We start from the raw sequence: 13740 nt of genomic DNA on the forward strand, positions 1-13740 counted from the left end.
TACGATCCTACGATCCTACGATCCTACGATCCCCTCTTCATGTCACCACCCTCCCTTCCCCTCTCCTCCCTTTGTTCCCTCTTCTTCTCATTCGACCCTTCTCTCCTTTCTTACATCCTCCTCCCCTCCCCTTTTCATCTCCTTAATTGCTTTGTTCCCTCTTCTCTTTGTTCTTTCTCCCCTTCTTTCCCCTCTTTTCTCCTCACCCTTTTCCTTCTTCTCTCTTTCCACCCCTGCACCCTTCTCTTTTTTGACATTCCCCTCATTTTCCCTGTTCCTCCCCCCCACCCCTCATTAACACACACACTTTAGCACAGACTATTTATTTGTCTTCCTTTTTTTCCTCCTTCCTCCCCTCCCTGTTTTCTGACATTCCCCTCCCTTTCCCTGTTCCTCCCTCCGCCCCCTCATTAACACCCACACACTTTAACTCAGAGTATTTAATTGTCTTCCTTTTTTTTTTTTTAGGGGGAAGTAGTGATGTCGGCTGAACTGGAAGAAGTGGTGAACAGCATTTTGAAAGGCAAAATTCCAGGACTGTGGATGATTAAGTCCTATCCAAGTCTCAAGCCTCTGGGCAGCTACATTCATGATTTTTTAAGTAGACTTAAGTTTCTACAGGTACACACACTCCCGTGTTCATTTTTCTTGGGGAATTCTGCAGATTACTGGGGTCAACGTGGTGGTAGAACTGTTAATCGACTCACCAGCAGCCTTTCTGTCCCAGGTGATCCACCCATCAAATCCCCATCCTTATAGTTTAGACTCAAGGGTGGAAGACCCTGTCAGAGGCCCTGCTGACGTGCACAGCAATGCTGTCTGTCCCCACGCCTCTCCCCCCAAGCTGCACATTGGTTAAGCACAACCTTCCCCTTCTGAAGCCCCGCTGGCTGTCTCAGACCACTCTCATTCTTTGTGCCATCTCAACAAGGAAAGTCTGTTCCATGTTCTCTTTCTTTTGTCCTGGCATAGAAGGATGTTACTGTTTCTCCTCTCACAATCTGAAATCTGGTACATTAAAATCAAGTAATAGCTTTCAGTGGAATTAAGCTGGATCAACTTAATGCCAAACTGTAGGTCCTTTCACCTGTAAAATTAGAGCTCGCCCAAGCTGACCTTCATCACTCACCTCAATGCTCGGCCCTTTTCTGTGCCTTAGTCATCTCTATTGACAGAGAACAACAGCTGTTCATCTTCTAATGAGACTGTCACACCACGAACACTGACATACACCTTGACGTGACTTCTGGTTTCATCTGGGACTGAGTTATTTTCTTTTTAGTGCTGGCTCTAGAGAAATACGCTGTTTATGTAAGGCTCCCATGTTTTAGTTGTTGAGCCGTGTGAAGAATACCACAGAGTCATCCTTGAATGCATCAGAGGTTAAATTACTCTGGCTTTTAAGTTGCTTTTTACAAACTACCAAAAACATATGCTTCCCCATTCCGTCCTCTCTTGCTGCTGCAGATGTGGTATGAAAATGGAATGCCACCCGTCTTCTGGATTTCAGGATTCTTCTTCACGCAAGCGTTCTTAACTGGTGCCCAGCAGAACTATGCCAGAAAGTACACTATTCCAATAGACCTGTTAGCATTTGACTATGAAGTGCTGGAAGATAAGGAATATCACCTTGCTCCAGACGATGGTACGTAAACCAAGCATTAGTTAGCATTACTTTGCAGGCTCAAGAGTTAAGCAGTTAAGTTACTGAGTGTAATTAAGTAGCAACGCAACATGCAGAAAGGCGCTGTTCGCCCACCAAACACACAAAATAAGCAAGAAGCAATATGCGACATAAAACGTTGCAGGACTCCGATTTTGCCTAAAGAGATAAAATATCACCAACACAGAATAGTTCTTACCCCCTAGCTCCCCACTGCAAATACAACTTCCAAGCACTATTAGCTTGCCCTTATTTTTTTCCAATTATACAACTTGGAAGGTTTTCCTAAACCAATGAAAGCAAAGCCATTGGCTGTTGCCTGCACTTGCTTCGCTACCCCTCGTAAAATAAGTTGTGGATACAGCTGGGATGCGCAGAACAGAACTACATTCTTAAACACTACTTCGTCGGTCTCCTGTCTGCAGAAAAATGAAGCATTAAACTGATCAGTTTGTAATACATGGCTTATGAGGAAGATCATCATGCTCTTTAATACTTTCAAGAGAATCCCTTTGACCAAGGCTTGTGAGAAGAAGGCTTGGGCAGGGTGCTTAGGAAAACATCACCCGATCAGTTTCAATTTATCATCATTTTCTAAAAGTTTTTTGTAATTTTTATAATGTTTACTTATTATAATTTATATTTATATTATATCATACAATATACATATTATAATATATAATATTTATATTATACATAAAATATATTATTAATTATATATTATAATATATATATTATATAATATCAAAATGTATAATATTATACATTACATATTACATTATGTAATATATAATAATATATATTTTATATATTATATATGATTATAAATTATATGTTATATATTATGTATATATTTATATTATGGTATTTATTGTTTATATTATTTATATTATGGTAATTAATATTCAAGTTTACATATATTTATTACTTATTACTTTATTGTATTTAAAATTAAAAAAAAAAAAAACAACAAACAAACAAAAAAACCTTTAAGTTTTAATTGAGTTAGATTTTGAAACAACCAAGTTTAACTACTGAAATACTCTTTGAGATACCATCACATCTCTTCTGAAAAAAAATCAACAGAAGTTTGTAGTACACAGCATATGAGCAGGTCTTCATGCTGACCTGTGTGAAAATCATGTCCTGTATTTTAAAATTAAATTTTATAACTGCCTTGATGTTTGTTAAAGACCAGACATGCTGCTCTACTGCTAGACGCTCAAACTTTCTAACTTCATGAAATCGTAATTTATAAATAAATTTATAGATTTATGACATCGTAATTATACAAAGTTTTAACTCAGTGTAAGAAAGGTTGTGTTACAAGTAAGTATTCCATTGTCCATGTGAAACACTAAAATTGACCGAGGCCCATACAGTCAATCAGCTGACAGCAAAGCCTGCTGCGCTGGCTGCTGCTTTCAGTTAGAAAACCCTTCCAGCACTCCTGTAACCTGTTCTCTGATGCAACCGATTTAGGGGTCTACATCCAGGGACTGTTCTTGGATGGAGCACGCTGGAACCGAGAAACTAAAAAGCTAGGAGAATCTCATCCAAAAATCCTCTATGATACGGTGCCTGTGGTGAGTGTGTACTATGCTTTGTAACATTTCTATACTATTATATGTGAACAAATCCTGTGGATTAAATACCTAAGTAAGTGGCTCCCTTTAAGGGAGCAACAGGCTAACTCAAAAGTTTGTAGCATTTATAAGTTACAACGGTATGTTTGGCATAGCAGACTGTAACCTTGAATAAAATCAGCAAAGACAGTATTCAACAAAAAGCAGGTTTTCAGGCTCACCTGTCAAAAACCAAACACCACTCTCAAAACTACTTAGGCCCAACCGAGAAGGTTTCCCACCCTCCCGCTCCCCCCTTTAAAATAAATAAATAGTGACAAGGATTATTCTTTGCTGCAGGTATGGTTAAAGCCCTGTAAGAAAGCAGACATTCCACAACGACCCAGTTACCTGGCTCCAGTGTACAAGACCAGTGAGAGAAGAGGAATCCTGTCAACCACCGGCCATTCCACCAACTTCGTCATTGCGATGACCCTTCCCTCCGATAAACCGCAAGAACACTGGATCAAACGGGGGGTGGCGTTATTATGTCAGCTTAATTCATGAACTTACCGCCATTATTGAGGGTTCCTTTCCTAGATCCCCCGTGAGGAACGCGTGTCGGTTCTGAATGTCCATAGTATCAATACATATGAAAGTATTCACGAAAAAGTGAAAAACATTTTGCACGTTGCAGTTTGTGACGTATAAAATAAAAGATTGCGCAGTAAAACCTCATGAAAGCCAACAAGAACATCTGCTCCTTTAATAATTTTATTTTTTTTGAAGGCTCCTTATTTATAAGGAACGTACATAAAAATGAACACAACACTGTTGACAATGAACAGTACAGCATTTGACCTTTTCCAGCTTTATAAAATTAAAAAAAAATAATGATAACAAAAAGACTGATAGCTAAGCTGTATCTTATAGGACCATAATCACATTAGAAACCATAGACTCAATCATTGACAGGAGGGGATTTTTTTAATTCAAAAAAAAAAAAAAAAAAAATCACACTGCATCTGGCAACAACAGTATTTCTAAGCGTAATCACAGCAGATCGAGTGCAATGTGATCTACATCAAAATTCATATGGGATGTCACACAGTGACAGCATTTTAATATACAAATAACACGCCCTCCAACAAATAAAAGTTAGATGAGACTCTGGATTCGGCAGAGTGGAATGTACAAACCAAGCGGAAATGTAGTGGAATTCAGATCGGCTGTAACGTGACTTAAAACTGTACGTAAGAACAATTTGAATTGCAGTCCTGGTGGAAAAGTCACGGTGTTACACTGCCCTTGGTAAGTTGTAATAAATATCACAAAATGAAAGACAAGCAACATACGTATTTAATGAAAAAAATCCAGTACCTGCCTTGAGAGATCGTATTTTCCCTTGTCTGAAGACAGACTCGAAAGGAAGTTGAATATTTTCCTATGTGGGCAGTGTATGAAGCTAAAACCATACTCTAACTAATACAGAAGTAAATATACTACCTGAAATAAACGATTTTTCATTTGAAACGTATTAAAAGAAATAAACTTACTTAAAAAAAAAAAAAAAAATTGACAAAAACTTCAGTTAGACCACAAGGCCCCCTTTACACTCGACAGAGTTAACAAAAAGTTAAAATTAAGGGTCAGTTCAATACATAGGCAACATAAGTTATTGAAGCTAAGATCCTCAGTAATTACCCCGTGACTCAAGTCTCTTTGAAAACTGTACTCAGGGATGTACGGTGAGCACCAGGTAAATGAAGTGTCACCTAGGATCTTTGCACTGCACAGTTTCAGCAAACCGAAGCTAATAACACTACACTTGCTAATCAGGGTCCGACGGTAAATGTTTTTGAAGAGGAAAACTAACGAACCGACGAGTTCTCAGCATCACGTGGCCGTGTGTCTAAACTCCATGTTTTGGCTTCTTTACCGAAGAAACCGTGCTATTCTTTCGAATGGACCCTTAATACTGTGCCTCGATACTGCGTTAGGAAGAAATACTGGTGAGACCCAACCGACACCTTGACAATACACAAGGTGCTTCTGTTGAAAACTGAACTGACCGACGAAGCTTCGGAAACTAACAGGCCACGAGAAACGCACAAACTTGAAATGGAATGCAGATACCAGCTGGTGCTCCTTTTAGCTGTTAGCATCTGTTTCAGCAGCTACCCTGGCAGCGAGCAGACCGAAACAAAACTTACAGCACGCAGTCCAGCAACAGCTTACCTGGCCTACACAAAGGAGGCGGCAAACTGGAGGTTCTGGAAAAGGCTACTTCCATGATTACGAGTGGAACTACAGAATCGACTCGGGCTCCTCAAGAACTCAGCATGTTTTTCCTCAATGAGATAATGAGTACAAGAAGGACTCGCTCCTGTCTGGCAGAATAACCGTCTCAGCAAAATCTGATCCAGGACGTGCTCCCAGCATGTCAAGGCCAAAATCTTTCGGTCTATCCTTCCAAATTAGGCCTACGACCCATCTACTGCATTCGCTTTTTAATAATCAAATACCAAAATCCTTTAAAAAAAAATCATACAAACGAACTAATTCACGCTGGAAGTAGAAATCTTCTTAGTCTCAACCACAGAAATGGTTGGTGCCACAACAACTGATATTGAGGCACTATAGAAACAGAGTACAATAAGTAACCCTACATGCACATTGCATATTTTAACTTTTGTGCCCACGTTCCGTAACTAGCATGTTTGTTGTACTTCAACCTAGGAGAAAACATTCCAAAATAACTGTTAAAGAAAAAATCCCATACTGATTCTCCATGAAATTAAGAGTTTGCACACATTCACAGCCACAATTCTTCAGTAGTTTATGCTGCAAGTGGCACATGTTTAGCATCTGTACATGTTTAACATCTGTAGAAAAGAACCAGGAATAGCTCAATAACTCCAACGTCGGGGATTTCCCCAAGCTAGCGCTAATTCTACTGCAGTTTGCATTTTCCTACTAATATCTAAGAACAAACATCAAATTTTAGTCAGGAAAGCATCGTCAAAGTGATCCTCGACAGGACATCCTAGCACTTTGCGGCGTATATTGCAACGGCCTGCCTTCTTACACATGAAGTTAAAATGAGGGAGTGCACCTTACAGTTTTGGCCTTCTTTTTTTCCTAAAAATTAAGACGGCACAGTGGTTTCCACTCATCTATTGTTGTTAAGATTTAATAGTTCAAGTCACCACTTTGCAGAGGAACCAGTGCTATGCATGCGTACGCGTGCATACGCAGAGATAGAATAAGATACATATATATATATATATACATATATATATGCCTGCTGCTTAAGACTTGTGCAGTGCTGCAAGTATACTCAGGTTCCTTGCATAGGTACGATTTTCAGCTGTAAAATTTTCTGGGTTCTGGTAAACAATGTAAGAAATGCTTTTTTCCCCAAGCGTGTACATCCTTCGCTGTCTTTTTTTAATATAAGCAAGCAGCACACTGAAATTAGCATTTATTTCTGGAATTTACTATTTCCCAATTGCCACTTAATGGACTTTACAAGATGCGTTCGGTCATCTCATCTGATTTGAATTGGAAAAATGCAGCAGGTAACACATACAGAAATGAATGGGATGTACTTGCGTAAGTAGTGCAAGCCGCTGCTTTTCCTCTAAGCTATGTGCATACAGTGAAACAGTGCAGACTCGAAGCCATACAGTAATAACAACGTATCCACAGCAAAACCCGGGATATGGTCAAAACTGGATGTTAAGCACAATTTTATCTTCGTAGAGGGCAATCACCAGCATGATGGCAAATCCAAGAAGCAGGCCTAGATTCTGCAGAATGAACTGCCCCACCGGACAATAACCGTGCTCTTCGTTATCTCCGTCTCCGTGAAGCATTTCCGGAAGCTAAAAAGAAAGCCAATGAAAAAAAGGTTATTACATAAAACAGAGGTGAAATCACTGACAAATTTACAAGACGATATTTATCGATGAAGAATAAGCAATTGAGGTTACAGTTATAGAAAGAAGCCACAATACATAAAACTAGACACAACCACTGTATTTTAGAAAAACGGTCTCAAACACATCATGTATTCACTAGACAAAGTGAACACTCTTCTCCAGCGGATGCTTCTACAGCTCTTCCTGGATCGCGCATCTAGCTGAAATTCCAGTATCAAGGGCCAGTCTAGTATCCTTTCAGTCTGCTCTTTCAAGTTTGTTTCCTCAATTAAAGCTAGCCACGTGGCTCTCAAGACTCGGTCAATTAACTCAGCCCTTTGTATTGTTATATGCCTTATGTATATTCACACGCGTCTGAGAACAGTGAGGTTCATCATGCATGCCACAGGTAATTCAGGAGGAATTTCACAGACGACTATAGAAAGTTCTGGAAGCTGTGCCTGTTCCTCAGCTACAAAGAAAACATGAAATAGTACTGACAACAGTGCTAAATAAATGCAGATGTGGAAGATGTGAAAATAAATCTTCCGCAGCGCCTTACAGGACCACCCAGGCAAGACAAAAATAACTGAAAGGATTTCTTTCGTTTACTTTCTTGACCTTTTTGTCAATTCATTTCTTTGTAGACCATTTCGAGAATAAAACAAAACATAACATAGATCAAACAGAAACTTCAGTCAGTAGAGAGCAGAAGTCTCTATTGTAGCTCTTCATAAAATAGGCTATAACTGTTCTGGTTATTCCAAATATCTGAGTACGGTACAACAAACATAAACAAATAATCAGACCACCAGATCAGCTAAGATTAATATATTGCCTGTTTGGTCTTGCCTGATCGTATTTCACAAATATACATAAACTGGCAATTTGATCCACCGAAAATTTCAACGTACAAAAAAAATACACACCGGTATGAAAATCTCTTCTCTGCTACAGACTACTGAACTTCTAAATTTATAGGCTCCCCATACGACTGATTTCAGAGACCGGGCATTAAGACTAGTCCTGTCAATACGAACATGTCTCGCAGCTGAAAATTTATAGTTTCTTGCAGAGATGTGAGAAACAAAGAACACGACATTTTTTAAAATAAAATACGTATGTTATAAAACTATGTAATATATATTATAAATTATATATGTAATTAATTCATAAATACATAATATAAAGTATGAAATAGATATAATTTTCCAGTAAGAACAGAATTCAAAAGTGATCTCCACATAAGTGACAGCAGAAGGTCATGGAGAACCTTAAGGATTTAAGATTTCCTGAGTTCAGTTCAGGTTCTCCCTCCTCTCAACTAGGAGAAAACTATATTTTAGCAATACAGAAATATAGCTCATCAGATGAACTTCCATCATACACAAGAATACCAGAAGGTCAGTCGCCCCTTAGCGGGCCTCAGCTGAACTGCAAAACAATTAAATTCCGTTCCTATTAGGTGTCAGAAGACAGGGACTTAGAGAGGAAGGCAGATTAAGGAGTTGTAAGAACTCGGTACAGTTTCAGGTGTATCACGCAGAGGCACTCCTGCTCTTCTTTAGAGTCAGACTATATTGAATGCTAGTGTGCCTAAGGAAATGGACCAAGAATAAAAATATTGCAGAATGAAAATACTGCCTTCCTTTATACATCCTGTCTTCAGTCAAAGTACATGAAGGAAAAAAATATGAGCATATAACTTACAGGAAACTAGCTGGTAGCCAGTAACTATAGGCTAATGCAGAACATCTATATTTACACGAGGAGTTATTCTCTACTATGCAGCCATTCGCCTCAGCGAGACCTGAAAAGGACTGACTGACTTAAATTATAATAGCAACTTCAACACTGGGGCATATTGACTAATTAAAGCTCTATAACGAAAGAGATAGCCCATTTTTGGCTGCCTTAACATAGACAGAAAAAAATACAGTGACCATCAGCTTTCACGAGTCCTGGTCCTAAAGGTTCTAACGGAAGCGGGACTATCGCAGACCTCCGTAACCAAAGCTGAGTTTAAAGGCGAGAAGCCGGCAGCCCCACTGACACTCAGTTTCCTGAGCCCAGCGTGGCAGTAATGGCAGAGGTAAGCTTGCTAAGCGAGACAGATCCTGCCGATACCAGGAAATTCAGTAGAAACCAAACGCTCTCTTTCAGCTATCTTCACTAATGCTTCAAGGATACCAGCAAGGCAGAGAAAACTGACAAGGAATTTGGAGCCGCTGGCCACAGGGGAGAGGAATTTTCAGTGTCAGCTGCTTTGCTTTGCACCAGGGAAACAGAAAAATCAAAATCGCCTTACCATATCGACCAACGCCACATAGAGGAACATGCCTGCAGTGACTGCAAAGATCCACAAGGTGATGTTATTCGCATACTGTCCCACTGCTGTGCCGATCAGCATGCCTACGTAAGCCATCATGGCGGACAGCAGGTTGTACACAATAGCTTGCTTTACTGTCATACCAGCTTTAAGAAGCACAGCAAAATCACCTGAAGACAAAATACAGTGGTTTAGTACCAGTACTCTAGACAGCAAGTAGCTAAGTTTCAGCAACGCAAGGCATTGCCCAACTAAAACGCTGCAGCGATCACGCTGCGGTAGCATTTGTGATCTGGAGGACCACACATATCCACATGGGTGGATAGTGATAGGACAAGGAGGAATGGTTTTAAACTGAGACAGGGGAGCTTTAGGTTAGATACTAGGAGGATGTCTTTCACGCAGAGGGTGGTTAAGTGCTACATCAGGACGCCTGAGGAGGTTGCGGACCCCCCATTCCTGGAGGCATTCAAGGCCGGGCTGGATGTGGCTCTGGGCAGCCCGGTCTGGTGGCTGGGAGGAGAGTAGCAGGGGGGGTCGAAACAAGATGATCATTGTGGTCCTTTTCAACCCAGACTGTTCTGTCACTCCACGATCCTACGCTAGAGGGGCTCAAAAGAAGGCTGGACAGCAGGACACACAAACTCTATTAACACCTCTGTGTGCAGCAACGCCTTGCTTAAAATACTATTTAAAGGTAACGATTCATCACATTAATCTGGCACCAGTTCAGGCTACGGACAAAAAAAAAAAAAAGCCAAGAGCTCCTCTCTCGAGCTGCTCTTTTGTAAATCTTGGGATGCGCTCATATTTCACGTGATGTACCTTGTGGCTGATGCATCACGATAAGCCAGCACCCGAGAAAAAATGCCTTAGTTACAGACAAGAGTCAAACGCACCAGCAACGATGCTTACAGGCTTTAGCCAAATAGCCATTCAAATCGACCGGACTTGGTGATAATTGGTACATCTGGACATCTACACAAAGACTTCTACTTAATCATTTAATTTTCTGCAATACGTCATATGCTATATAACATTTTTGAAGACAACACAATAGCCTCTGCACAAAATGGCAGAGGTGTAACACAAAAAAAATGTACCCTCTGTACTCCCGAATACCTTTGTGAGCGTCCTGAAAATACTTCACAGAACGCTATTGCTAGATGCCTGCCAAACACACCTCGACAGTCTCATTACGTATGCTGAAACAATACTGCTCAATCACTCTGCAAAGGTCCGGTCACCCTCGCTGCAACTGCACCTATCCAGCAGCTACTGGGAGGAGTGTCACAACAGAATTTACACACACACATTCATTCAGCCTTTTTTGTACAAAGTACTGGTTTTATAAAATTCGTTACCTAATTCATGGGGCAGCTCGTGACAAAATACTGCTATAGATGTACTAATCCCTCCTGTCAGACCAGCACTAAAAGCTGCTCCTGAAAGAAAAAAGAAAAAAAAGTTACAAACGCTATGTTACTATATAATCAATGAATGTACAGATGTTATAATTATGAAATATACCACAGTGTTTGGCTAAGCAGTTATTATACCAAAAGAGAACAGATAGAATGCTTACGTGTATCCTGTGCTGTCTATGAAACTCCAGAGAAGGGGATCTCCAGAAAAGATCCTTCCCCACTGGCAGTCAGGTCTTAAATGGGTCTAGGAGAGGTGGAGCCAGGCTCCACCCCTTCTGGCAGCACAGGTGAATTGCCTTCACCTGTGCTCCCGTGGCTGACTCATTGCTCAGCTCAGGTGATCAATCAGAGGTTTAGGCCGTGATTCAGCAGTTCCCAGATAGTTACTATCCTCAGATCAGCAAATTTATTCAACAGACTCGCCACCTTTTCTTAAAACACGCACACTAATATTTTTTGATTATACTGCAGGTACCCTGGTGTGCATTAACGCTGTGCACGTACATTATTACTAGTTCAACCGAATAGCAAAACCTGAAAGAAGAGAAACATGAAACAGAGACAGAAAGGCCAAAGGGGAAAACGGCACCACTTCACGCGCTTGGGACGTTTCAAGCTCACTGGGTAATTAAAAAGGCACAAGAGCAACAGTCTTCTGGGTCGCAAATTCCATCTAACGTGCAACAGTTCTTTAATGCCTATTCTTAATGCAGTATCAGCAACACAAACAAGCCCAACTTGGGAAACAATAAGAAGAAAAACATTTGCGTGAGACTTTTTTAAAGTAACGTTTGCATATATTAATTTAATTCAACTGACTTGAAGTTTGTACCTTAAATCTTTCAGAGGTGAGAAAACTGACAATAAACTTCTGCACTTGAGAAGTGAAAAGGTACAAGGAGAGCTTGCAGTGAGCAGGCCAAACAGAAAAAATGAAGGCACAAACTTAAGACGGAGAGAAAACAAACTTCCCTTAGAAACCTATGCATTTCTTCTAAGGTGATATATTAAAAAGATTTATATGAGCATTTCTAAAATCCACAGTGTACTCCATATTCAGCCGTTTCGATTTGATGCAGAAGTGTTTAGAAATGGAGTTTTAAAACAGTGAAGCTCTCAATACCTGGCAGAACGATCCTGTTAGCCCTCAGAAGCTACTGCCAAAATGTCTTATGCATTTAAAATAGAACAGGATTTGTTACGCAGTTGTTTTAGTTCAAAACTGTTCGAAAAGAAGCGGAGATACTATACTATAGAAGAATTTGTCGTTAACTCAAAATATGTCTAATTAGTTTATTTCTTCTCCTTGAAAACAGGCAAGGAGGTAAATACATCCCTTCTGCAAGGAGTTCACAACTCCACATGCTCTTTGCATCTACCTTACTGAAATAAATAAATCAAAATATAAGAGAAAACAATCACATTTAGAGGTTTATATGTATCAGCGTTGACTTAGCAAGCTAGTGAGATTTGTAACTGTTCTAATTTGCCTGTTCGATAGTTTAATTTCTTATACATTTGGCTAGAAATATATCTACATTAATTGTAAGCAAAAGTAATACTTTGCTTACTTGGTTTTTTTTTTTTTTTTTTTTGCATAGGAGGAAGAATGACACAACAACCGGACTCACAGTACATTAATTACAAATACTGCGTACGTACTGTTAATAACAAAAAAAATGTTATTGCAAATATGTAAAATCCTAAGCAAATACAATTCTAAATAATTTCTCGTTTCTTACTCTAAGGAAAATACTGAAACCCAAACAAGCAACGTGCGTTTCAGGTGTTCCTCAATCCCTAAGGAGTTTTCTCTGTGCCTATATCAATTTGACAGAGATCGCTACTGTTGCTGATATCAATATAGTAATCTCAGTGGAAACAGACAATAGAGCCAAGATTATCAGAACCGATGACCTTTTAATGCTCGCAATGATTTAACAGTGTCGGTAGCCACAGGAGACAGGGAAATTTTCCCTGTGATCCCTTGTAAAACACTACCCAAGTTACTTGAGGTAGGAAACTGCTGAGAAACGCTCAATGGTTTTGTTTACCTATTGCTAAGCCGTCGCTGAAGTTGTGAATGCCATCTCCCATGATTACCATCCAAGCAATATTAGCTATCCCTGTATCTTTCAGGTCTTTTCCAGAATGACAGTGGCCGTGGGAATGATGGGAGTGTTTGTGATGCCAGGGGTGACTGTGTTTTCTAGCTATCATCTTATCTTCGCCATGGCTGTCATACTCTAAATCATGAAGATCGTGTTCTTGAGCAGCACGTAAGACATCGTTGTGAGAATGGTGCACGTTGTTCTCCTCTTCTACTGACAAGAAGTTTTTAGGAGGGGATTCCAGCTGGCCATCTAAGTCGGTCAGTTCGGTTTCATTAAGTCTGTCTTCAGATAGAACAGAGTCATCTGCTCCTACATTGAAGTCAGAGGAGAGAAACATCGCGTTAACTCCTAATTAAAGTATTGCCAGCACTTACTGCAACACTGAGCTAAGAATTTAACTGCTTTGCGCAAGTTTGCAAAAACTGTGTTTTAACTCAGCCCAATCTAATAACAGTGCGGTCAATGTTCTGCCAAAAGTAAATATACCAGTGTAATTACCCTATCTTTCAGCAATTTGCATATACAGCATTTACAGCATCCACAGTTTTAGCCTGACGGACCGTACCTGCAATTCTGCTACTGACAAACTATACGGTTCAACACTGGGTAAGGACAGTTGCCAGGACCGTACCAATGTGCTGCAGTCCAAATTCAAGTTTAGCAGAGGGTTTCGCTAGCTTTACTGCAAATTGTTTACTGAATGTACTTTCAGAGGAACA

At 39.9% G+C, this 13740-nt stretch overlaps 2 protein-coding genes across 3 annotated transcripts in view; one reads left to right on the forward strand and one right to left on the reverse strand.

Moving 5' to 3' along the window:
- Window positions 1–472: 472 nt before the first annotated feature.
- Window positions 473–4047, forward strand: DNAH7 (dynein axonemal heavy chain 7). The gene is made up of 4 exons (XM_042874726.1): window positions 473–621; window positions 1468–1645; window positions 3146–3249; window positions 3589–4047. The coding sequence occupies exons 1-4, from the start codon at window positions 481–483 to the stop codon at window positions 3793–3795; spliced, it is 630 nt and encodes a 209-aa protein (XP_042730660.1). The 5' UTR covers window positions 473–480; the 3' UTR covers window positions 3796–4047.
- SLC39A10 (solute carrier family 39 member 10) overlaps window positions 3967–13740 on the reverse strand; it is a 39673-nt gene continuing 29899 nt past the window's right edge. For both annotated transcript variants that reach the window (XM_042874725.1, XM_042874724.1), the window contains exons 7-10: window positions 12962–13330; window positions 10845–10925; window positions 9460–9650; window positions 3967–7115 (exon numbers count right to left, since the gene is read on the reverse strand). In XM_042874725.1, coding sequence (XP_042730659.1) covers window positions 6957–7115; window positions 9460–9650; window positions 10845–10925; window positions 12962–13330 — 800 coding nt within the window. In that variant the 3' untranslated portion in view covers window positions 3967–6956. The remainder of the gene's footprint in view (window positions 7116–9459; window positions 9651–10844; window positions 10926–12961; window positions 13331–13740) is intronic.

Source organism: Lagopus leucura, unplaced genomic scaffold (assembly GCF_019238085.1).
Source record: "Lagopus leucura isolate 7727_CA_CO unplaced genomic scaffold, USGS_WTPT01 Super-Scaffold_100012, whole genome shotgun sequence".
In the NCBI taxonomy this organism is placed as follows: domain Eukaryota; kingdom Metazoa; phylum Chordata; class Aves; order Galliformes; family Phasianidae; genus Lagopus; species Lagopus leucura.

Bases quoted from the DNA above. Each gene is read 5' to 3' on its own strand.
- DNAH7 (XM_042874726.1), top strand. From the start codon at position 481: ATGTCGGCTGAACTGGAAGAAGTGGTGAACAGCATTTTGAAAGGCAAA. The intron at 622-1,467 runs GTACACACACTC...TTGCTGCTGCAG, and splicing joins GTAGACTTAAGTTTCTACAG to ATGTGGTATGAAAATGGAAT. The intron at 1,646-3,145 runs GTACGTAAACCA...CAACCGATTTAG, and splicing joins TCACCTTGCTCCAGACGATG to GGGTCTACATCCAGGGACTG.